The sequence below is a fragment of the Eleginops maclovinus genome, chromosome 14 (genome assembly GCF_036324505.1).
Source record: "Eleginops maclovinus isolate JMC-PN-2008 ecotype Puerto Natales chromosome 14, JC_Emac_rtc_rv5, whole genome shotgun sequence".
Classification (NCBI taxonomy): Eukaryota; Metazoa; Chordata; class Actinopteri; order Perciformes; family Eleginopidae; genus Eleginops; species Eleginops maclovinus.
In genome coordinates, this window is record NC_086362.1 from 2,525,489 (window position 1) to 2,551,494 (window position 26,006).

General features: G+C 40.7%; 2 protein-coding genes across 3 annotated transcripts in view; one reads left to right on the forward strand and one right to left on the reverse strand.

The window, feature by feature from the left end:
* The window catches only part of col4a6 (collagen, type IV, alpha 6), a 99,277-nt gene extending 78,231 nt beyond the window's left edge, over positions 1–21,046 (reverse strand). The window contains 3 exon segments of the mRNA XM_063900659.1: positions 20,467–20,512; positions 20,685–20,803; positions 20,986–21,046. Of these exon segments, the coding sequence (XP_063756729.1) occupies positions 20,467–20,512; positions 20,685–20,695 (57 nt within the window). The 5' untranslated portion in view covers positions 20,696–20,803; positions 20,986–21,046.
* A 3,059-nt stretch (positions 21,047–24,105) lies between these two features.
* col4a5 (collagen, type IV, alpha 5 (Alport syndrome)) overlaps positions 24,106–26,006 on the forward strand; it is a 38,504-nt gene continuing 36,603 nt past the window's right edge. For both annotated transcript variants that reach the window (XM_063900682.1, XM_063900683.1), the window contains exon 1: positions 24,106–24,405. In XM_063900682.1, coding sequence (XP_063756752.1) covers positions 24,316–24,405 — 90 coding nt within the window. In that variant the 5' untranslated portion in view covers positions 24,106–24,315. The remainder of the gene's footprint in view (positions 24,406–26,006) is intronic.

A 26,006-nucleotide genomic window follows, 5' to 3' on the forward strand; every position in this document is an offset into this window, starting at 1 on the left:
ACTTCAGAAAATTGAGTAAAAATGTGCAAAAAAGGCATCAGATCAGTCTTTTCTGAAGTAGAAAAGATGGATTCAAATTTAAAATGCAAGGATTTGTTTACCTAAAGTCAGTTTCCTCAATTAAAATCATATATTTTTCGACATTCTGCCATTTTTTGGGGTCTAATAATTACATTTATCATCAATTAATGTGCATAATTAGGCTCTCAGGTAATCCTTTTGGGTAAAAAAAACTCAGAAAGTCTTAAAAATACTATTTAAAACTTCCTCAAATCATGAGAAAACTGAGGTATTTCCCTTTAAAAAGTCTGATATTTACACAAAGAACTGCTTGTCAGAAAATAGCTGTTAATATTTCTCTGTTGATCGACTTATAGATTAATCCATCGCTTATTGTTGAAAGAGGTTAATAATTAAGGGACTCAGCCAGCAGAGCCAGTCAATCTTTAACCAGTTCAATCTATTACTAAAACCACATATACTGTATATCAGACTTGACTGCCGGGGATATTCAGACCAATCAAATTCACTCCTATTAATCTTATTCTGGGTGAAATTTGACGATTTATTGAGCACTTTAAGAGTGCAGGGTAAATTCACACCCTTAATCCAGAAAAATGTGAAGGGGAAACCTATATGTTGCTCCTACAGACAGCTGCACTGCATTATGGGTAGTGGTGTTTAATAAACATGTACACAGCGGCGGAGGAGTTTACAGAAGCGATGACGGGAAGTGACATGTTTGTATACTCCACATACTTACAGCCCTAATGCTATGTATGTAAACTGTAGGTAGAGAGGAGGTAACACAGGAGCACCGTGGATGACATTCAGATTGTGTGCAATACAGAACATTTCAAAATAAAAGCACCACAGTGAATTTTCATATCATGGCATGCATCTAAGTGCTAGCCACTTTAGCATGACAGCCGATAAGAGTGTGGCACAGCAAGCCCACCCACACTGTTGTTATCAAGCTGTTGTTGTTATGCAGAATAGAGAATACCCAAGATGTGCTTTATAAGTAGGGCTAAAGATATGTATGTAGCTGGCACGAGAAAAAGGTCATCATATAACGCTCTCTACCTGTATTTTCCACAAAACACATTTCACTATGACAGGAATTTAAATCAGGCTTGTTTACAGTGTTTGCCCTTTGTAAAACTGCCCCTTTCCCCTTAAAAAAGGACATAATGACTTGTAATTTAAGTGATAACACGATGACATTGAGACTTCTATAGACTTCTACAGGACTTTTATGACTTAGGTTTATAGTATGTTGCATTGCTGGAGGAGCCGGTGCATTAAGAGCATCATTGCCAAACTATCAAGACAAATGGCTGCAGGTTAACTCACTATAATCAGACGGATAAAAGCATAAAAATGCATGTTTTTTTGTTATTTTTCTTTCGATGCTAGATGTAAAACACTTCAAACTAAAACAAATATATAATATGGACATGGGAGAAAGGAGAGGAGCCTTTCTATGCAGAGAAGTGGACAATATTTGCAATAATTTGAAGCTTTTTTTGAGTCACTTATGTCTTCTCATTTATGCAGAAATTGCACTTATTATTAACATTGTTTTACTTCTCTACATTGAACTGCTTCCCCTTCCTCTCCCGTTGGAAAAATCCTTTGCAGAACTCAAACTAAATCTTTAAATTACCTCAAAAAATGACATCCCTCTGTAGATTGTGAAGAGGGCTCTGCTGTTAAAACCAGACATCATCACCTGCTGTGAGAACATTCTACAAACAAGAGAAACTGAGTGAAGACAGCGGGGGGGGGGGGGGGGGGTATGTGCAGATGACAGACACCTCTGCATTGTGCAATGACAGATCTTTTTTTTTTTTAGGGATTTAGCCAAGCTTTACACAGCTGGCAGGCTCGGCAGTTTCACACACGGCGGGAATCCTGCCTGAACAAGCCGCCTGCCGTTGGACCCTCAAACCCCCCCTCCACCACAGGAAACCATGTGGAGAAGGAGGGGGGGTCTCAGAAGCAGTGGTGGAGAGTAACTAAGTACATTTACTCAAGTACAGCACTCAGGAAATATTTTTTACTCCACTTCATGTATTTAATCCCTTCTGTTGCTAGGCAGATTAGGATTATTTACATGTGCCTATTTACTTAAATACAAGATATGAGCACCCCTCCCTCCTCCGCTCAGAAGTGACAAATCCCGCCATTTCTAGATCAAACATCTCAGGAATAACACAGACGGACCAGGGTTAAGTGTCCCGCTGGGGGGGGGGGGCTGTCCAGCTTCAGAGCCTTAAAGATGACGAATGGATTTATGGACGCTGAAGCAATATTGAGCATCACCGAGACAATATTTTCAGGTCGCGGCCCCCCCGTGGAGAGGTCGTCATCGTGATGCTGGACACAGATGGGACACACATTTTAGGGAATAACAGAGGGCGAGTGTGTGGGACGCCACTGGAGGGTTAAGTGCTTCACACAGCAGAGAGGTGGGGGTCAGATATAGGAAGCTGTTTGATCCCCGATCTGCACACGCTCAGAGGGAGGCAGTGGTGGGGGGTGGGGGTCAAACACACCTCACTACCGTGGTGTTGGGAAAATGTCTCAATTCATCAGAAAGAATAAAACAGGTCTTCTCCAAACGTAGGAGCTTTATCAGAAATAAAAGGAACATTTTTCTACATTCACACCAGAAAGAACAGCTTCTATGTTCAGTTTCTGGACGCAAAGAGGCGAAATGCTTCAGAGGAATTGCTTTCCCATGCCCCAGGAAGAGGTTTGCACGAAAAAAAGTGTCATATATTGACTTGAATATGATATAAAAAGAGAGAAAAAGCTGAAAATATCCAAATTTGAGAGGCTAAAAACAACGATTCTGACCCGTAATCTTGGAAAATACGTTAAATATGAATGCTTATTCAAAATAGTAGGTGTTTCTTTTCTTCTCCACGCAAAATGATACATAATCTAATGGTAGAACCAGTAATCTTGTACAAAATCCTTCATTTAAATAGTTTTTTCTACTTTAATATGCTAAAAAACTGAGAAAAAAGCTTAAAGGTCTCCACTTTTTTGAGAATAAAAATAATAATTCTGATTTTTTTGTTTGAAAAAATACCTTAATTTATCAGGATTTTCTATAAAGTCCAGATTTTTGTATATCCATCCTCAAATCCATAGGTAATCTAATGGTTGCAGCTGTAATCTTGTTCAAAATCCTTCATTTAAATAGCTTTTTCTGCTCTAATATGATAAAAAAAATGGAGATAAAGCTGAAAATCTCCAGAGTTTAGAGGATAAAAACAATAATGCTGACCTTTTTGTGCGAGAATATACTTCAGGATTTTCTATAAAGTCCTGATTGATAAGCAATCAGCTGTAATCTCTATCGTGCCAACTTCTCCATTGGAGTTGCTTGTGTTTCTTAGTTTGAAGGCTAGTTCACGTACTAAATCTGAGGTTTACAGCTTCATTTACCTCGGTTACCTAACAAGTCTTCCAGCGACGTTTAATGGAAACCCTGAGCCAATCAGTGACGCGTTCGCCTCCTCTGGTTAATTACCCATGAAGCATTGCATGCCGGTGCACCCGCATGCCCGGGGAGTTCAGAGAAAGGAAAACATCCTGAAGACGGACAGCAGAGAGAAAGCTGCAAACTAACACAACATAAAGGACACTCCCTCCTCTCTCCTCCCGCCTGACCTTTGACCCCCGCTCTGGAGAGGTTGAGGCAAGTGGAAGGAAAGGAATGCACAGTGGGCGTTCGAAATAAGGTCAGAACAGGGAGAGAGAGAGAGGACAGGAGGGAAAATGTGAAATACTCACAAATTTAACCTGATTTTCACTGCTTTTCATGTCTGTACTTTAATTAATAATCAGGGAATATTAAAATAGATGAGACAAACAGTAGATATAGACAAATTAACTGGGTGTGTTCCTAATTTTCTATCCCAAATTCCCACTTTCCCTCTTGTTACTTCACTATATGCGTGCAATATCTACCTTTAATGCTTCTTAATTTAATACGTTGAATGTGATTATATTGGATTTTTATTGATCTTTTTGTGCTTTTTTCTGCACTGATTGTGTTTCCATATGCAGTTTGTGTACTACATCCATAATGCATGGTAATTCTTTACAGCATGTACAAATACTTATATACTTTATACTTTTACGTGTGACAGAGACAGGAAAATCATTTCGGTTTTGGAACAATCCCTTCCATTTTCTTCAAGCTATGTGCAGCTCCTCCACTTCCTTTGTGCAATGCATTGTGGGAAAGTCACAGCACACTTGACCTTACTTAGTATGCATGCACTTCAGTTTGAGTATACTTCATTTTTCCATTTCAAAACCTGCTTAGAATCAGTAATGACTTGGGAATTGCTGGAAAAATAACACTTTTAAGGGAATTCTGCATTAAAAACGATGTAATTTGGACATAATACACTTTATTTGATTATCTTTAAGCCTTAAATAAGCTGCAGATCATCAATATTTGCACAATTTCTGCATGCAACGAGGATTTAGTCCTCCTCCCCTGACATTGAAAGCACTTTCGGAAAGGATGTTGTTCGTGCAGACATACTGAAGGAGAAAACTTGCTATTTTCAAATCCCCTGTACTGTGACATGACTGACATTCTTCCATGCTTTCTTCTGGGTTTCCTTTAACATAAAGCGCCTCTTTCTGCTGATGATTAACTCCGGGAGGCCACCTGCACTCTGTCCTAATCTCCTGAATCACCATGAGCTCACCGGCAGGACGTTAAATTGCATAAACCGACCAAAACTAACATTTACATTCGACGACAACCAGCTGATTTAGCTCCCAGACATTCAACATTTTAAGCTGAACTGAACGGCTAAACTGAGGGGAAAATGTTCAAACCAAGAGCAATGACTCACATTGAACACAGGAAGAGGAGATGTAGGCCATGTTGGATTCTTGAGGCGTGAACAATGACCTTATGGTGTCAAAGGAGCGTCATGGGAAAGTCTTTTAGGGCGAAGGGAAGGCAGAGCATTGCTTTAATTTGGTCGTAAACACACTCTAAGTTACGTGGGAAGAGGCCCAAGCTCCATTTCAGCTTCTTTGTGTCTTCCATAAAAACATTTATGGTGTTGAGAGACAGAGGAACAGAGTCTGGGGCATGTGTTTGTCTTGTTATTGCAATATTCTGCAGCACAATTAAGCTTCAGGGCAAATGACAAGAAGGTATATTGAATGATGCTCGGCTCCAGGCGAGTCATAGATTGCATCCCGAGCAACTTCCAACAATGGTTTATACAAAGCAGCTGCCTCGATATGACTTTCAGCCTCTTCCCCTCGGAGGTCGGCTGAAGGCATCTCTAGACCTGCAGGTAAAGGTCAAAGCAGGACTGTCCCTAAAAAGTTGGGACAGAGGTCATAGTTCCTCCAGGTGTTTGACTCCTCGCTTTCCAGGGTCATGCGCGGTCACTTAAACCATCACAAGTGGTTATAATTATTCCCTTTTCCATCAAACTCCTGCTTTAAAGTGTCTGAAAATCAAGTCCGAACAACCAAGAGTGAACCTGGAGTCATTAGACTGACAGCAGCAAACCAAATGACGGTGCTTTGGGAAGAATGCACGGTAATTTAGACCCCTTAGTTAACAAAATAAAAGCCCCTCAATCATCTGGGAACTGTCACATTCAAAATAAGTAGGCATCATGCTGAGAAGCAGGACAACTCATAGTTGCATAAACATGTTTTCTTTTCCTGCTCCTGACAATTTCTGTACAATTAATATAAGATTAGTGTCTGATATAGAGGATTTCTGACATATTTTAATATTAATAAGTGTATTTAATTCTAAATTCACTTCATTTAGTTGACTTTTAGACATTTAAACCGTCATTAAATAACACAAATGTTGCTTAAAATGAATAACCATCATTATTTTTTGACTTAATGTGCATTTTACCTACCTTTTCACTGCTATTTTCTAACTTATGACACACATTAATATGAATAAACTCACTTCAAACTCAGATTAACTTACTTTCAGGACTTTATTTTGTATTCTTTGTTGTAGAATAAGAGCTGAAACACTTAAAAAGATAATCAATTTGCTGTTTTTTAATATATTTAGTCACTTTTCATGCATCATTTGCTGGTAGCAGCTCAATTAAAGGAGTATTTTGTCCTTAAATCTGCTTTATTAGGTTAAAAATGTACAATATGTTTTTGGACTTTTTATAAACGGAAGTCTTGTTGCCTTCCCATGTAGATATTCCAGCTGATTCCCCTCGTTGTAAAGCGGCAGGATTTACTGCCTCCGTTATCTGTCGGTCAGCAGGTGAATCCTCGGTCACTTCCTATAATCCCCGAGCCGACTCCAGCGTCTGCTCCACCATCACTCATCTCTTATCAGCTGCACGAGCCCAGAGAAAACACACTTCCAAGCACAATAGACAGATAACACGTTGACCTCTGCGGGGGTCGGTGAAGGTCGGAACCTCAACTTTTATGTCATGCTTTTGCGCAAATCCTCAAAAGCATGTGTGCTCATGTCTGGCTCGGGAATTCCTGAAGGTACGAATTCTTACAGTGACCTCTGAGCGCAGCCATACCTGCCGGGGCTGCGTGACCCCTAACCTCAAGCTCTCAATCTGACCCCAAACAGCTTTTCTCAGAGACCCAGGATTTAGGTTCCCACACGGACACATTTATGGGTATTAAAGTCATTAAGAAATATGAGTTTAATATGACTTTTTCCTGCATTGGGTTATTGGGTTCCTAGTTGTAACTGTAAAACAGCTGGACAGTGTGTGATCCGAATCATCTCACCGTGGGTTTTGGGAGACAAAACATCTCATAGACTAAACACCAGGTCCAGGATCCTCTGACTCACATCCGGACGATTGGTGCATGCTCAACGGCAAAAACCAAAAAGCACATTTTCACAACAATAATGAACCTCAATCATTAGCTGATAATCTCACTTCCAAGATATTCTGACTTTTTCCAGGAGCATAGTTACGTCATTCTGTGACATGAAATACAAGATTTACTTTCTAATTTTAAGTCTCATTTGTCATACATACCCATATTGGACTTATTGACATCCAATCCATGGCACTTATTTTGTGGAATTTATTTTTTCTACAGTTTATTATGCTGCATAATTTAACCTATGCAGCTCTTCCTCTTCCACTTTAATTCTGATTTGCACCATTACACTCTTCCTTGTATGCACTAATCTACCCGGCAACCAACCTGATTCTGATTTAGACACTTTTAAAAAAACAATGGGCGAGTCAATGAGACAAAAAGGGAGAAAGGGGGAGGGTAAGAAAGGGTGAGAGGGAAAGGGGGGAAGGTGAAGGTGAGGAAAGGAAAGACGAGGTGCAGACAGGTGTGTGACCTCAGGGGAGGGGGGGCGGGGGGGTCGAGAGGGAAAGGTGGGAGGAGACTATAGCTATGGCGATGACATGGAATGTTCACGCCGCCCCTGGCAAAGGTTCATTAGCCCTCTCACAAGCTGATGGATGCTGAGCCCAGACCTGTAACCCCCACCGCCTTCTCCTTCGACCCCTCTGTCTGGAATTCCATTGGGAATGCCGGAACATTCCTGCAGGAGGACGGTAGCAGCGTGACGCTCGAGGGAAAACGTATCTTTTTTTTTTTATCCTCAAGTCTTTCCCCCGAAAATGTCAAGTGATGTAACGATGACACCAGGCTCCTCTATTGCACAACTCTCGTCTTATCACGTCCAAAAAACCTACCTGAGGAATGTGGCAATCTGAGGGAAACATGTCGTACCTGGAGGACACGAGTGCGTACAAGTCTGGATGTGATTTTCCCAAATTATGTTCCAATTTTAAGAAGGATTTAGGGTGCAAATAAGGAATATTCTTTTGACTGATAGTCAAATATCTCAAAGACGTCATCCAATGACCAAACGACGCTTCAATACTTCACATATTTCATTTACTATAATTAGAGGCAAGAAATAGCAGCATTTAAGGAGACGTCAAATGCTTGCCGTTTTTTCACAATAAAATACCGTAAATAATTATTTAAGCTTTAGAAGGTCAATATGTTGCACCTGAAGGTCAGAAAAGTCATTTATCTGCAGGTTCAGTGTGGTAACGGTGAAAAATGGCACTGAAATATTTCGAAAACACGTCATCAGATGTCAAAACGAGGGAAAAATATGATTTATTAAAGTTTAAGACAAGAAAAAGCAGCATTTAAGAAGCTAAAGATGTCAAATGTTTGTCCTTTTATTTAATGAAAGACTCTGATTTACTGGGTCTTACTTCTATCTAATTTAAATTAAAGACGTTTTAGAAGGTCAGCGCGTCCATGGAGAGATTTCCTTCCATTGTAGGAGCTGATAAGCCTACACTGTGTACATAATATTGGAAATACCTGCTCCTTGCATTGCACGAGGCTGGAAGGGTAAACTCTACTCTAAAGGGAGTTTCAGTCAAGCAAAAGACGCACATATGGGTTGAAAAGTGGATTTGTAAACCTCAAATAGATCATAAGAGGAGCGAATGCTACAGCAAGGTGCTTTTCTAAAGTGTTGCAATCGGATCTTGTGAAAAAATGCTTTCCACGCTGACCTTTGTCATCAGCTTGCCTCGGAGAAAATGCAAATGAATCCACATTTTTCTGTGAAAGCAGGACCTCTGAAATGTCTCTCTGCTTTCCATCTGTACATCTTTATACCCCGCAGATACAGGACAACATCTTCCCCTCACGTCAGCTCGAGCCTACAGGTATCAGGGGTTATCGACTGTGTGTGTGTGTGTTTGTATGGGTAAGATCTCTAACGCCGGACCCCCGAAGCGACGAGTCAATGTCAAGCATCTGAAAAGGTTAAAAAGATGTGTGATAGGCTCCCTCTTAGTGAAGCACTCACTCACATGAGATAAAGGCAGATGAGACAGATATTCGGTAATGGACGAGGTATGCAGAGCGAAGAGACACACACTTAATGCATCACGATGTGCTAATGCAGGATGTAGGTGCTTTTAAAAGGCTAATAAATGTCATTTCTGAGAGCTAAACGATCCTCCATGTCTGTGATAGTTCATCCTGTCTAACTTATTTTAAACTTTCTTGGTCTGAACTATAATCTTAAGCCACTTTTCCTGCAAAATTGACAACTAAATAGGGGTACAAGATCCTTTAAAATGCACTTATTTCGAGCATTAATCAGTTTTATGTGGTTGGAAATTGAGTATCTTGAAAAAAGGCTGAAAAACGACTGATTTCTGACATTGAAGCGACAAAAAAGGTGGAAAAAGAGACATTTTATTGGAGCTCTAACCCCAAAAGCGTGTAATTGTGCATGCTGCAGCTCGGTTGCATTGGTATCTTTACTTTCAGCATGACTTATTTTACTTCATTTATGATGCATATTATCTAATGCACACTTCTTAAGCAGGTGCATAACAGAATCAAGAGGATTTACAGGCCAAAATGCTGCTTTTTCATCCCATTTTCTATTGTTTTTGTGAGGAATAAAGAAACCTCAACTCACCCCCTTCCACTTGACACACACACACACTGGAAGCTGCCCAGCCTGTGCTATTTTAGGAACAAGAGGAGCCAGCTAAATAAATACAAGTGGGGCAACAGCTCTGTTGACAAACACACTGACCTATCTACGGCTCGCTGTCAGCTTAGAACTCTAAAAGAAAAAGCACCACACGGCGAAAACAGAAGCTTCCTCCTCATATTCAATTCTGATGCAGAACAACACGTTCAAATGCGAGATTTGCAGCGTAAGTTTGGCACAATGATCATCTGTCCCCCCCTCATTAGCAGCGGGGCCACAGTGGGCAGCGAGGGAACAGAGCCAGCGGACTAGCAGAGGCCCTTCACTGTATAATGAATGGAGCTAAAGCTAAGAGCACGAGGAGCTGAAGGGAACGGTGCCAGGTAGCGCTAAGCTGTAAGGCACTCCAGTCGGGGCGCTGCAATGGGAAACATGCTGCTCAGAATTTAGCAACTGGGAAATACATGTTTCAAAGAGTGCATGGTGGGAGTGGGTGCAGCTCTGGATGGTAGAACTGTTACATTTGGGACTATTTCTTACTAAAATACCGTATTTTTGGACTATTCAGGGATTTAATTAACTGGGAAAGGCTTGTAAATATTTATGTTTGATCCATATATTTTTTGTCTATTTTATTCGATTGTTGGTATCTCTTGGTATCTCTATGTTAATTGATCAAAAGTGAAGCTTATTTTACATGCAGAAATTCCACATTTCATGCATAATTTCTCATATATAAACTAAATAATAATAATAATTCTTTTAATTTTATTTTTGCCGTCATTAAGTATTTTTTAAATATATTTTATTGTATTTAATTGAATTTCGTAGTATTTCATACGCTAAAAGTAATGCAGAAATTCCACTTTTCACACATCACATTTCTTATAAATAAAATATAAAAGCATGATTTCACATTAAGTGGTTAAGAGGTGTTAGACCTGTGAAAAATAATAGTTAAAATACAAGAAAATAAGGAATTTAGATGCTCTTTTAGTTGCTTATGTGTTTGAAAGCGGCCTCCCCTGACTTAAGCTATTAAACAAAGTTGTAGACCTGGCTGTATTCGAGTTAATGTCTCCACAAAGCTCTTTGCACAGTTTGATCTGACCGGGATTTAAAGGAGACCCGGCACAGAAATCCGATAACAAAAGCTCTTTGTTAGCATGAGCGCTACACCTGCCAAAAGCTGTCTTACACCTACAGTCACACAGCCAGGTATGAAGAGGGAGAGACTGCAGCAGCGAGTCAACAAATTCAACCCTTTCTAATGCTTTTTCTGGCTCATTTTAGTCTATCGAACTCTCTTTACGCTCTAATTTTATTCTCCTCTCATGCCATTTTGCACATAAAAGCTGTGACACTGATTTTTACGGGTAAAAAAAGGGACCAAAAACCAAATCTGATAAGGAGGCAATCACAGGCGGACATTAAAGCGTGATTAAACTCTCTTATAGATCTAATTTCGGCCTCCGCAAACTCAACAAATATAGAAATTCAACCCTAGCTGAAGCTTTTTCCTCCGTATAACATATGAAAGCGTCCTTTAATTTAAAGCACTGGTTAACCTTTTAATGCATATAAGGCTAATGCTAATGCTAATGCTTATTTATACATCTGGCAGACAATATGCTACATTAGCATTCATTTGGAGTCGCATTTCTGGCTAATTTCAGACTAAAAATGGTGTATTTTAGCTTTTTTGGACGCTTTCACTCATAGCAAATACAAATACAACCATCAATGGAGCTTTTCCTTTGTGTACAAGACACAAAGCTGCTATCAAATCAATGCTTAGTTATACATATTGCAGACCAGATGCTACGTTATCATTCATCAGGAGTCCCATTTCAGGCTAGCTTTTTGCTCCACCTTGTCCAAAATCAGATATCCCACATTGCACATGGATACTAAAAGCTGTGAGGCTGATTTTAACTGGTAAAAAAGACAGCTTAAAGGGACAAAAAATACACATCTGATAAGGAAGCCCTCAGTCAATCACGGGCTGACGTTGAGGTTGGAATTAAGGAACATATTTGAGTGCTGCTCATCAGCGCTGCCACGGATGATGGATGGCGCTGGTGGGGGAGTTGAACTGCAGGTGCTTTCAAACGCAGCGACAACCAACGTTAATTTACACTTGACTGACGTGAGGTATTTGCCCCTCTGGATAGGCCTGGGAGACAAATTGGGAAGGCTTTCTGATTTATGACGGAGGATTTGTGTCAGTGGAGACGAGAGAAGAAGATGATGTCAACTTGACCACCGTGCAACGCTCTCACGCAGAACACCATCATTCATGCAACGTTTGAGATGGAAATTGACATTATATAGTTCATCAGAAAGTAGTTTATGTGGAATTTGTTGTAATTATTGGAAAAACGCCACTTTCTAGGAATTGTATCCATAAAATACAGCAAAAAATGTCAAAACCCCACAATTTTCACAGTTTTACACCTACACCTCCACTTTATTGCGTCCTATTATCAACCTTGACACTATAATGGTTAAATGGGTAATTTGACTTACCATTTTGGCTTCTAAAGTTTATAAAAGCAAGAAAATCTGGGGGGTTTTTACAAGTCTTTCTGTAAAATGATATCTAAAGTTCAAGGGAATCCTCAGTTGTTTTTTTTCTCAGGATTTAGTTGTGGTTTTAACATGTATTCATCGACTAAGGAGTACAAGTTGCTTGCCAGTAGAGGGTAAAATAAAGGATAAATGCTATAAAAACAACAATAATTCTGCACAAACAAAGACCTATAAAAAAAGAGGTCTTTAAGTAAAGTACATTTTGAAATAATCCTACAGAAAGACGTAAAGAGAAGACGTGAAATGCCTCAATGAAAACGTGTTTTATGGCATTGCATCAAAGTTATTGCTTTGAAAGGTGTGTCTGCACATACAACAATAAGCTGTGGCACTTCCATACCCAGAGGCTGTCTTCCTTTACTGGCAGCGAGGAGAACATCGAATCAAATAATTCCAATGAAGTAATGTACCCAAAGTTACGTGGTTTATTACGAGGAGAAAAAAGCAGGAGGGGTTTTACCTGTGCTGCCTGGATTACCTGGCTGGCAGAAAAGGAGGGAGTGAAGGATGAGTGTGAGACAGAAAACAGAGCGGAGGTTTCTGTAATTACAGGGACAGGCAGAGACACAGCGAGGCGGTAATAGCACACAATAACAATGACAGTGTTCCTATCACAGTGGGACATTAATGGGCAGGGATACCGTGACCCTGGTAGACTGGACGTGGTGGGAGATTTGCACGTTGAAAATTAGCGGGAAAGATATTTCTGGCTTATTTTAGCGCTAATTTTGCTCTAAATATTAGGCTTTTTAGCTGCTAAAAGCTCCAGGGTGTTCACAAACTACTTGATATCAGTGTTTACTTGTTATTTGGTCGTGTATTATTAGTTTATTGGAGGTTTTTTATGGAGAAAACAGCTAAAAATGGGCCTTAAATGAGCTAATAGACACTAAAACACCTTTAGCTATCGTGCATTTCACAACAAAACCTTTGAATCTTGTTTCGTCGATTCCTAAAGAAAGATTAAAAAGATGTTGGTGTCTCTGTAGGATTAAGCCAGGGTGTTCCCCCCTCTGAGTTAAAGCTAACGCCGCCATGCTAAGGTAAACTCAAACAGGATGTATTTGTTTTTGTCAGACTGCGACAAAACGGGTAAATATCTGCACCTGCCTTCCCCCTCAACTCCCCACAACAATCACATTAATGTGGACTCAGGCTAGTAATTAACGTCTCGATTAAAGCACATTAGCGATAATTAGAAGAGTCACACACACACACACACACACACACACACACACACACACACACACACACACACACACACACACACACACACACACACACCCTTTTCCCTAGAGGGGCACTTGTTCCGACCACCACCCCAGAAAACCTGACAGACAAAAGGAGATGTGTTCCCCTTTCTGCACGGGCATGCATGTGATAATTGCAGTGAAAAATGTCTGACTTAAAGGGCTGATGTCGGAGTCTAATGCCACAGTAATGATGCTACAGTGGAAAAAGTGGAGCATCAAAGCAGAGAACCTGTCAGGAAAGTTCAAAACAAACTGAGGGAGTCCTCAGGGCAGGGAGTTAGGGTGCTATTGTTTTTCAAATTCAGAGATTAAAGATTTATGGTAAGGAATCCTGATTTCCTTATGCACCACATGTATTCCTGTAAAACTACACTTTTTTAATGCAGTAATTTACCTATTAGTGTTGATGTGACTGAAGTGTTAGCAAACCTATGCTTTTTTACACATTAGCAGACAATATGCACCATTATGAGACCTGTTCCTGACTAATTTAAGCCTAAAAAAAAGTCTTTTAGCTTTAATTTTGAGAAAATATCTGACTAAAAGCTCCAGGATGTTCACCAACAATTTGATATGAGTGTCTGCCTTTTGTTTGGTGCTACGCAGGTAGTGTGCAGCTGGTGTATCGTGGAGAAAGCAGCGAAAATAGGGACTAAAATTAGCTGAAAGAGTGGATTCTCAGAGGGGAAATTCTCTAACGTGACACACTATTTAATCCTTTTGTTAATATAAAAAAAACACAGCTTGAAGTTGCCAAATTTCCACATCGATGCACTGCAAAGAAAAGGAGCAACAAGTGAGTTTGAAAGGGAAAAGATAAACAACATGAGGCAAGGATGAAAGACATAAGGGAGAGAGGGTAAGACGTACACTGGAGGTCTAAATCCTTCTGAAGTGCAAACAGCCCCGAGGCGATAGATGGCATTAAGGAAGAAAGGACCAGGCACGTCGAACAAGCCGAGACAGAAACTCCCACCGAGCATCGAGCCAGAACACTGCCCCACCTTCAGCTCCTCTCTGACAGGCCGTAAGACCTCCACACACACACCCAGGGGGAAAGGTAACTACTGGAAGCCTGGATTCCTTTCTATCTGAGGCCTATGCTCGTCTTCCTTTCTCGAGAGAGAGGGAGCAGTGCGATAAACAAAATCTGGAGGAATGTTAAGCCGAACGCCGCGGACCAGAGCCTCCCCGCTGCCTTTGTGTTTCGCCCGACCCCCTGACCCCCCGGGAGTTCACCGTGACCAATCGGGGGACAAGCGTGTGCTTCGTAGAAAAAGGCAAGAGGGGGGTTTGGAGATTGGTGACCCTGTTTTGAAGCAGCTCTTATTGGAGATGTCAAAGCACCGGGGATCAAATATTCAAAGCAGTATACTCAATACGTTTTCCCCTTCAGTTGCCACAGATCCCTCGGTACCGTGTTGACTCACGCAACGCACTCAAACAAAGACAAGTAGAGCAGAAAAACAAACAACATATCAATCATCCACATCCAGCCACACGAAACTCTAAACAGATTCGAAGAAAGACAGATCTTCAATCATCCCTATCGATCAATCTTTAGAAGCATATCTGCTTCAAAGATAAAATACACTTCATAAACACGGCTATGGTGGTATGGCTGGTGGATTCAAAAGCATGACAAGTAGAGACAAACAGGCTGGAAAAAACGGTTGCCAGAAGGTCTGTTAACACTAACGCACCTCTGTGGCGTATTCAAGACACAGAGATTGCATGATATTTCCTAGGATAATAAACCTTCTTCATGTCCTAAAGGTATCTCTAAGGTCACTGTGGTAGCGTGGAAAGCTAACAATGCTAGTCAAATATTTGCACCTTCAAAACACAAGTACCTCTACTTTATTTACCTTGATTTTATGAAGTAATCTACCCAGTTATCAATGCGTTCAAACCTATACAAAGTCACTGTTCTTCATAACAACTGCAGCTTTTTTAATCAGATATGAATTGATTAACCCTAACATTGGTTTTATCCTCTCCAATGCTCGTTTTACAGACAACCAAGCTAAACAATGCTAACATGCTATCCCCAAAGATACACACAGCTCCAAATTGAGTGTATGTGGCTTAATAAAAGTGTCTGTGTTGTAGTTTGTAACTCTTTTTTGATCAGATATTAATCGTTTCAGTCACTCATAATGCAAACATGTCTGATAATCATTGGTTTTAGCCTCTCAAATGCTCCTTTTACAGACATTTCAAGCCATTTATTTAAGTTTTCCACTGGTGATTTGCAATAAAGACGTCATTTTGGGCCATTTTTTAGAATTTCTTGACATTTTAAAGACTAATTCATGCCTATCTTATCTCTAGTATCCTGGCTATACTTCAAGTGAACATCTTTTGATATTTGCTTTCACACATCTGCCTCCTCTTCACTCCAGATTATCTTTATTTGTGTACCACTGTTGTGGCATTACACAGCCTGGAAGCCTGTGTGTCCTTTAGATGGTTTTGAAGAGGGTATTTCCCAGTGGCCTTCATCCCACACACACAAACGCTTTTTTAAGAGGCTGGGAAACACGCACAGATGCATGTAAGCACCACACAGGTAGCAGAGTCTTAACGGTGGGCGTGGGAGAGGGATAGCAGGGGCTTTTGAACGGCACGTTTTATAGGTTTCGTAATGCACTTACTGACAAAGTTATTTTCCCTCTGACGAAACTACAGAGAGGGAAGAGTGAGCGGAGGGGAGGAGGGAGGAATGGGCCTTGAAGAAACGTAAAGAAATTAGGTAATGGTGAGATAGGAAGTGGGAGAGAGAGGGAATAAAAGTTAAACCACATCTGCCTCCTGACCCGCAACATGGGACAGAGCAGCGTGACCCAACACATCAAACACTCTGTCTCCGGATTTACCATCGAGCATATTGCGATCACATTTCAAAACAACATCAGAACTTTTGCACAAACTTCCCTCATGTTATCCATTCTTGTTTTCAGGGGGAAGCCTAAAGGGAGACCACAACATCCAGTAACACACTGATATGTCACTGAGATGCACTTAAGAAGAAAAAGACTGACTTAAAAGTAACTTGCATGCAGAATACGTAGGGCTGCACCTCCCATTGTATTCATTATTGGCTGATACATATGTACTTTATTGATCAATTCATAGTTTGATTAGCCTATAAGTGATAAGAGGCTATTTTAAGCCAAGGAAGGCATCTCAAATTCATTTTTTTTGTTTAAAAACAGTAAAACTTAAAAGAAAATATAAGTTTACAATAAAATATGACAAGGAAAAACAGCACGTTTCTGCACATTGAAGCAATAAGTGAACATTTGCCTGAAAAAAAGAACTAAAAACTTGAATCGGATTTAAAAAATATGCAGTTTAAGGTCATGCAATTTAAAGTACTAATAAAATATTCAATTGTTTGTGATATAAGGACCTATGGATATGAAAGCAAGACACAGCAAGGCTGAAGAGGTTTGTGACGGACCACTACGTCGCAAATCAAACCACAAATCAACCGCTGACTTGTGGAAGCAGCGAGGGGCAAAAAGTGATAGGAAAAGAGGGTGTGAGGGGGTAATGATCGGGTTCAGGGGAGGGAGGGAGGGAGGGAGGGCAGAAGGGGAAAGGAAAGAGGAGGTGGGGGTCTCAGTTTGAGTTGGGGAGGGTCTAACAACCACAAATCAAGCGGTGATCAGTCGCCTCACTTAGTGTTTCTGGAATGTTCCAGCCTATAGCACCTGCAGGGAGTGGGAGACAAGTCCTGCCAAGCTCTGGAGGAATTCAACCAGGGGGGGGAGGGGAGGGGGAGTAAGTGGATGTCCCTGTGAGCTTTTAGCATCACTCGTGCACCAAAACCCATGCTCTCGTATCTCTAATTGCATCTCTTCAGTTAAGGAGGGACTACTTTTTGTGCAAGTTAATGCCACTTTAACGGCTTTATCACGTCAATTTATCTCCACTAATTATACACCGTGCCCACTTTAGGAAACCAAATATTGCAAAAACTACAAGATAGGGATCTAGCTACTCTCTCTTCCACTCTCACGTCTAACTGACCCATGGATGCACTTGAGTTGATTTATATAATATCAGCAATTTTGCATGTTTTAGCCCGTTTTCCTGCAGATTCCACCATTTATTAAGCAAAAACTGTCACATATTTGCTGGTTCCAGCTTGCTAAATGTTGAGATTTTATGCTTTTTTGTTGTAAATGATATTAAAGTGAATACGTTTGGTTGCTTTGGACTGTTGTGTTGGATAAAACATGCTATAAAATGTAAATAATGTATTGGTTTACCATGTTTTTTGTGTTCATGAAGCTTTTTACTGGCACCCATTGATTTCTATTCATTCTATAGAAGGAAAACGATAATGAAATAATGCAGATTTAATGATCTCAATTAATCCAAATGGAATGGAAAAGCAACGGTTTGGCGAAACAGTAAGAAATACACATCCAAATAGCTAAAAATGCATAAAAACCATACAGAAAACGTAATATCAGAGGGGATAAAACTTGCGAAAACCCAGGAATTATCTTCAAGAAAGGCATGAATAATAACAAATCTCAGTTTCTGGCGTGACCTGTCGCACATGCAACGTATCCAAGGCTGTATGGTTTGTTCTAAAACCCTCATATTGTCACTAGCCTGCGATTAAACAGTATGTACAGTGTGTATCTGTCCAACCAATCCATCTTGCATTCCAACAAATGTAAAGAGGTAGCTTACTAGTAGCATCTAGGTATAGTAAAAACCTCCCTCCTTTTTCCTTCCCGTCATTCCTCCTCCCTTCTCCTCGCCATTCCTCCTCACCCCAGTGTGATGTTTTCCCTGTGCCAACAGCTGTGTCAGCCCTGACAGACACTCTCTCCGTATGTTCACTGAAACATCATTTTTAGAAAATGACTGAGAGGGAAGTCCGCTAACGTTAAGCTAATCCATCACAGGAACAACAGGGCTATTATATAAAGCTAAAGGCCAGAAATACATGTCTCGTTTACTGTAACCTCTAGTAAGTTAGCTCAGTTAGCCGCAGCAAACTTTAGGTTTAAGCCGCATAATTAGCTTGCAAACTCGCTAACAAGCAAGCTAAACAATGCTAACATGCTATTCCTCAAGTAAAGTAGTAAAGTTAACTTGTCTGTGTTGTATTTTTTAACTCTTTGTAGCACTGCGGCTTGTTAGCTTCTGAAGTCAATTCAGTTTTAGGATAACCGGCTAGCTACTGCCCAAGGTAGACAATGCTAACACGCTTTTTCAAGCCACTTCCAAAGCTGGACATGCTAACTAGATGCTAACGATACGATAGCTTAACACAAAACACACATTTTATTTGATTTGGAGACGCAGAAACTGGGGACGGTGATACACAACGACACAGTAATCAAGGAACAAAGCCCACCCAACACACTCATTTGTCAGTCACTCAACACACACACACACACACACACACACACACACACACACACACGTATCCAACTACTCAGCCACCCACACACTCACACACACACACACACACACACACACACACATATACCACACAAAACAACGGGGAGGTTGGAAGTGGGTGGAGGAGACAATTCAAAGTCAATGCAGCTCCATCAGATGAGTCCCATTGAGACACAGGAAGCTTTATTTGCTGCTCATTCGCTTTAATGTCACCCTGTCAGCGTCTCTGTCAAAGATGACGACCGCCTTGCTACTGTTTCCTGTCACTCGGCTCGTTGAGCAAGGCACTAACACTGCCGGGGGTAAGGGTTTGTGTCTCACAGTGGTGCCATGATGAAGTTTGGGACAGGATTAAGGTAAATTTTGCACCATCTGTGCTTGAAATTGCGTGCTAATAACAACCTAAACATTAAAAATAGGGCACATTTCAAAGAATTTAAGCACTAACCACCTTAAAACTAGTTATACAACCATCCTTATATACTATTTGGATGCTTTTAAGTGACACCAATGTAATATTGTAGCACACACACATGAATTACATTATATAGCTTGCACTTTTGCTTCTCCTCAACCCAAAATCCCGGCCCAATTACCAAGAAAGAAGCCATGTTTGAATGACAGCATCAAACAGCCCCACTTCCCTTTCTTATTCTAATTTGGGAGGTAGTGGGAGTAGTGCTGCATTGACCTTTCCCTTCACAACTTAACCTGACCCTTGTCATCGCAGATGGCCAGTCTGTGTCTCAATGAGGCATTTAAACACATCAACCCCCCCACTGTGTATACTATAACATGTATCAAATGTGTGTATGGAGCGTATAAATACTGATTAGAGATGGTTAAACACTTCAGGATGCTTATTTTGGTGTATATTAAAGTCTTAGTCATATATAGTTAAATGCATGAGCTGTAAGTGCACTGTGTGTCCTGAAGTTTAAAAGTAAGATTTAACAAACAAACTGAGACACTAGGAAAAGACCCACCGCCCCTAAACAGACCTAGGACTAAATATAAAGAATGCACTTTTAATGGGTGTAAAGAGAGGACTAATCCCTGTTTGCTTGCACTGTCTTGCTGCAGCAGTGGAAAGTCTTCCAAAGGTGTGGCTTAGAAAAAGGCACGTTGCCCTAAAAACCTCCTTCATTTAAATATGCATCAGGGGGGCGGGGCTTGAATTGCAAATGAGTCTGAGCGGGCCAACTCAAATATGAGCTGCTTTTTTTCTGTCCCTCGGGCTACTAAGAAGTGCAATAGCAAAGCTTTAAAAAAACATCCATTGCTTAGAGAGCACACATCTTGCAGCATACAACTCATTTGGAATAAAACGGTCTCTTAAAAGACAATAAAAGTACTGCAAATAGTGACTGAAGTGTCCTTAAAGATGTGTAGACTGACTACAAAAAAAGAATCAGACTCCCACAGCGTGATGCATGAAGGGACCCTTGCGTACAGAAGTCACTTTATAAACATGTAAACGTATCATTTCTGCAAGCAGCTTTTAAATAACAATTGTAAAACGTTTTTAAAACTTGCTAAATAAGCTCGGTTGAGACATTTACGCGCAACAGGTTCAGGAAAAGTATCTTGAGCTTTGAGCAAAATCTGAACTGTGGAGAGTCACTTTACCTGAAGGACAGTAATAATAAGCAAAATGGGACTTACTCCGTGCGCAGATCTCACCGCCAAGGCGACTGCTATCATACAAATCCTGTCGGGGAAATAAACATTTACAGTTAGTTTGTGTTTCCAACTGTTTGGCAGGTTAAGTGTACCGGAGCTCGGATATTATCGCGTTCAGCCCGCGATAAGCGCCGGGGCAAAGCCCAAATCGTTTAAATTAAAAAGTTGCAGAGTGATTTAAAAGAGGAAAAATGTCTCACAGGAGTTTCATTTTGGTGAGTAGATGATGGGGAAATCGCAGGTCGGGACTCGATCCCCTTGTCTTCACCAGCAAGGTACTTCAAACGCGCTCATCGACTGCTCCAAAAAACCCTGTCATCTACCCGGAGACAGAAAGAGAGAGATAAAGTAGTCCCACCGACAAACACAACCAGCCTTTACACATACACACACACACACACACACACTGGGACGTCCCCACGCATTAAAATACAACCACCACGGGAAACAAAACTCTTTGTAGGGGATTTCGTTCATAAAATGAGAGCTTATCCAACTCACCAAAGTTGCAGCGGTGAAGTCGCTGCTGCGCTCTCCGGGTTGTTGCGCTTCAAACTCAGCAGCGCAGCACAGAGCAGGAGAGGAGGGGCCAACACATGTCATTCATGCCTCCATACCTTTGGCTACAACAGGAGATTTTACCCAGTCACACACACCAGAACCCCCTCACACACACCAGAACCTCTTCAGTGCAGCAAAGGAAGCTCTGCTGTCTGATTAGAGACTTTGTTTGGTTGAAATCTAAGAATTCAAAACGAAAAATAAAGAAAATATCTCAAATTAAAAATAGTTTAAAGACTTTTATTCCTATGATGCTCAATTATGAGTTCAGAGAAACGTTTATGAACTGTTTTCTTTACCACTCACACACACCAGAACCTCTTCAGTGCAGCAAATGAAGCAGTTCTGTCCGGAGACGGTCTTTTTTGGGGGTGTTATCTATGAAAAAAAGCAAAAAATAAAGAACATTTGTCACTTTTAAAGAAAGTAGAAACTCGTGTATTCCTGTTATATTGAACTATGACTTTAAAGAAACTTTTGTGAACATTTCCCCCTGCTGTACACCCCATAATATCAACAAAACATGCCTAGAAAGTGAGTTTCCCAAGACTGTAAAGTGACCTTATGATTGATTTGCCAAACGAAAAACGTCACAGTGGTCATATAATATATAACAAATCTGAAGCTTACAAAAAGCTTACCTTCAATTAAAAAATTGACCCTTTGGCTACAACAGGAGATTTCACCCACACGTTCATTGTGTATTGTGTTTTACTATGTGTTTCTTCACAGTTTTCCCCATAAAACCAGCCAAATATCCCTAAAAAAGTAAGTTTCTCAAGACTTTAAAGTGCACTTATGAGTGGTTTACAACATTAGCCCCCATAGAAACATCATAATAGTCAGAAATATAAAGGCTTTAATGTCATCTGCACAATAATGTAGAACATTTTAGGTACCAGGCTTCCCCAACAATGCAACAAAAAGGAAAAATACATATATAAGACCTAAATCAATAACAAAAATAGTGAAAACTCAATTAACTCTGCTAAAAACAGTACTCTTTATTCGATTCTTCCTCTGGTTGCATGATATTTCTGGTGTGTATAACCTTAGTTTAACCTTAAATTGCAATATGGATCATGCAGATGCAGTCAGGATTATAAAAGCTCGTTGTTGTCTTATCCATGTGTAGTATGAGATCAAATTAAAGACTTTGTTGGAACACCACTGTCTGTTCCGCTGCTCCCAACACCGTGCAGACACCGAGTTACTCAAGTTGCAAACAGTCCCATTTTAGCTCTCGGATGGTCTATTTTCGTTCCACTTGACCTTAGGGAGTCTTCAACACATATGACATCATGCTAATTTATCTATCACTACATTGTGTTGACATCACACTCGTGTTTCTGTTTGGATTATATAATCTCTCTTGTATGAAGGCATCTCAGTGCTGCTCAACAGCTTGCTTTTAATGTGAGGAGCACCGCAAGGCACCACCATGGGACCTTTGTAGTTTTGCACTTAGAAGTAGTTTTATTTATTCTCATTGCTGCATGAATCAGAATGTTAGCTGCTCTACCCCCCACATTAACCCTTGAGCCCATATATTAGAAATAGTTCAATGTTTAGAAGCTTTATAAAGTCACTAACTTATATAATTTTGAACAATGCCAAGATCATCTTTGCAGAGATGAAGTGAAACACCGGAAATGTGTCTTCCCCCTTAAATAAATGTGGTGGACAAAAAATAATATTTAGGCGTTAAAGTTGGGAATAATTCAACAGGAAAACAAACTACAGCCTCCAAAGTAACCAGACCGTTGAATTAACATTTCCGTTTCAAAGCTAGCCGTTATGAACTTTGTGAGGTTGGGTTTTATTGCCTGTCATATCTGATTGCATTAGTTTAATCAGATGGCAGGCGGCTGAACAAATGCTGATTGGACCTTTTTAGTAAACCTGACTTGTCAATAATAAAACAAAACTAAAAATCACGTTCCTTAAAAACAGTGTGCTTTGTCTGTTCTGCTTTGAGGGAATCATACATTTTTGTGCAGGTTTTGGGGTCGATGCATGGTTCAACAAAACTTGGGACTTTTTCCAAGAAACAAACAAACCAAATGTACATTTTGACTTCATATGTGGACTTCATTTAAGTTAATCAAGCAGTTCTTTTTCCCTCGACTCGTCAAAGCGTATCTGTTATTTATGCGGACGTCATTTCAAAGGGATACAAGGTCAGTTACCATGTCATGCTTTATATCCAATCAATTAACCTCAAGTCAATCATCCCATAAAAGAGAACACATTTGGGACTGGTGGTCTGTAACTGGCTCTCACTACAGTAACAAACTTGTGGAACAAACCAACGATCATTAACTCCTGGTTACTTTACAACTTCGAGACCCCCTAAAGAATGTCATCTGCATTTTAGGTGTTCTTTCAGGACCTACTTCATGGACTTTAAACATTCAATTATATAATATTAAACTCTAAGAAAAGGTTAATCTCCAACTAAAATGTCAGTAAATCCATTTAAATTGTGACTTAGGATGTCTGGATGATGTAATCCATATAGTTTTATGCATTAAGGAAAGTTTCAGCAGCTGTAGACTTTTCTAATTCACATAGTAGCATGCTTAACACCCTTGTTCAAAGAATGCAGTAAATAAGTCAATTTTACTTTATTTCTGCCCGCAGCAACCCTCTGTCAAGAGTCAAAAGTGAGTATCTGGCCCTTAATAATCTGGCAGGAATGCAACATGCCTGGGCATATACAAAATGTCAAATAAAGGTTTAATGTCAAACCTTCTTTTGTGGAGCCTCGGGCATAGGGAAGGATTTGGGAGGCAAGAATGAAGGCAACATATCCATCCGCCTGCGAGGTCCTAACATTATTAGGTTATTTTTTATTCTAAAGTGTTTTAAAACAAACCTAAACTGAAGACCTCAAACATAGATAACTAGTGGGGGAGGACATTTAAGATGCAATTCCCCCGGAAACCTTATTTTTCACGAGTTGTCAGAGTCAGTGTAGGTGAAGGGGGAGCTGATATCACTGCGCACTGAGGTAAGTAGATCCGGTCAGCTGGGCAGGTTTGCAAGTCGAGGAGAGAAAAAGTTAGAGAGGGGGACTGCAGAGGCGCACGGTGCCACAGCCAGGACCACTGGAAGCCTCTGCAAGCGCAACAAACCGCCGAGAACAAGTGCCTTTCTCACCATTTCTATTTCACTGAGAAGCAAGTGTGCAGGGGGAGAAGAAGGGCTATGCCTCGCGAGTAGAAAGAGGTAGATTTTGTGAGTGGTGTCCTGTTTTATTCCCACAAGATGAATAAAGACTTGAAGAGCCTGCGCCAGCTCGCCGTGCCTCTGCTGCTTTTCGCCCTGTGCGTCGCGGTGCAGCGATCCGAGTCAGCGGTAAGTGCCTTTAAACTTCTCCTTTTTTTGCAGTTTTTTTTTTACAGATTTAAGGGATTTTCATTCCGCAATAACCCGCATTTAAGAGACCTATCTTCGGTCAGCCGGCGCCGGGACTCCACCGGCTCCAACTGCGATTTATAAATAGAGAGGTTGATTTATAACAAGTGCTCTTACTCTCATAATAATCCCATTACCGATTCCCCTGTTGATGCATTCAAACAACCGCACGTTTTCACGCTTTCGCAGAGACTTTATGGCACTTTGTAACGACCTTCACGGGCTCTGCTTTGTAGTTTCATGGGAGAATCGGACGGAGTTTCTGTCCCCCTTAGCGCATCACGTTTCTTCCTCCCTGCTGGAGGCAACCTGTAGCAACACGCCAACCATAATGCACTTTAACCAACCTGAATATACTTTAATTCCTATTATGAATCATTTAGACAACATAAGATGTGTGTGTGGAGAAGCGCAGCGGTGCAGAGTCCTCTCCCTTCACTAGTTTGTCTTTAAATCAAATTATTAATGTTAATTCCTGCTCTGACACTCATAAAACAGCCTTTTTCTAAACTATCCTGTGCGTAATTACGCTTGGTTACATCCATTTCCGCCCCATAAGAGCGGGAATGCGAGTTTCAGCGGCTTTTTGAAGGTGTTTCAGCCCTGCAGGTCTGTTGACAGCACATTCTTCTATTGAAGTATAGACACTTAAATCCATCTTTATAGCTCCTAACACCGTGCAGGCTTAGATTCTGTGCAGAAACACTTGTTTTAGTGGCTGTTTTATCACCTAACATGCATCATTGACATGTATAAGCATCCAGGAGGAGCGTGTGTGTGTGTGTGTGTGTGTGTGTGTGTGTGTGTGTGTGTGTGTGTGTGTGTGTGTGTGTGCGCGCATGCATCTTCACTCTGCATTAGTGTGTGGCTGCAGCACCCCATCAAACTCATCAGTGAGGCCCCCGTCTCAGTCTCACTTCTCATCTATAATATTCCATCTGTGTTATGAATATTCACACCTCATTAATAATTCATGAGCTGCATGCTGGCCCCGCCCACATTCAAGGCGTGTCCAATCAGATCTGCGCTCTAGCTGATCATCAGTATGTATGGCATGAAGACTTTGGATGTTGCAGCTTTTCTGTCATCCTGCAGCCATGGCAGTATTGCATTATGTAAAAATGAATAAAGGCACGTATTTTCAACCATAAACATCACTTCTAAAGAGTTCAGGGTGAGATTTAAGCCTCTTTTGAAGTTGCACAAAGTTTATACAAGTGCCTTTTGTATAAATAAAACCCCCAGTGCCCCCCCCCCCTCAGTTTATGCATCTTGTTGAGAAAATACACAACTGGGGAGCTTTCTCCAGCCTGCCAGGCCGCGTTCCTCCGGAGTAACAATTTAAATCTTCCATATGTTGTTATCAAAGGGGACGGACGTCATTTGACATGTTGTACATTGCTCTAAATCTATTTATCTAGAGGTAAAGAGCTCCTAAAGACTAAATGACCCTTAAGTAAAGAAACTAATAGAAGATGCTCGATATTGAAAATCAAGAGCAGGAAAAGTGTTATCTTGTAAAGGCGAGTTTGGAGATGTCG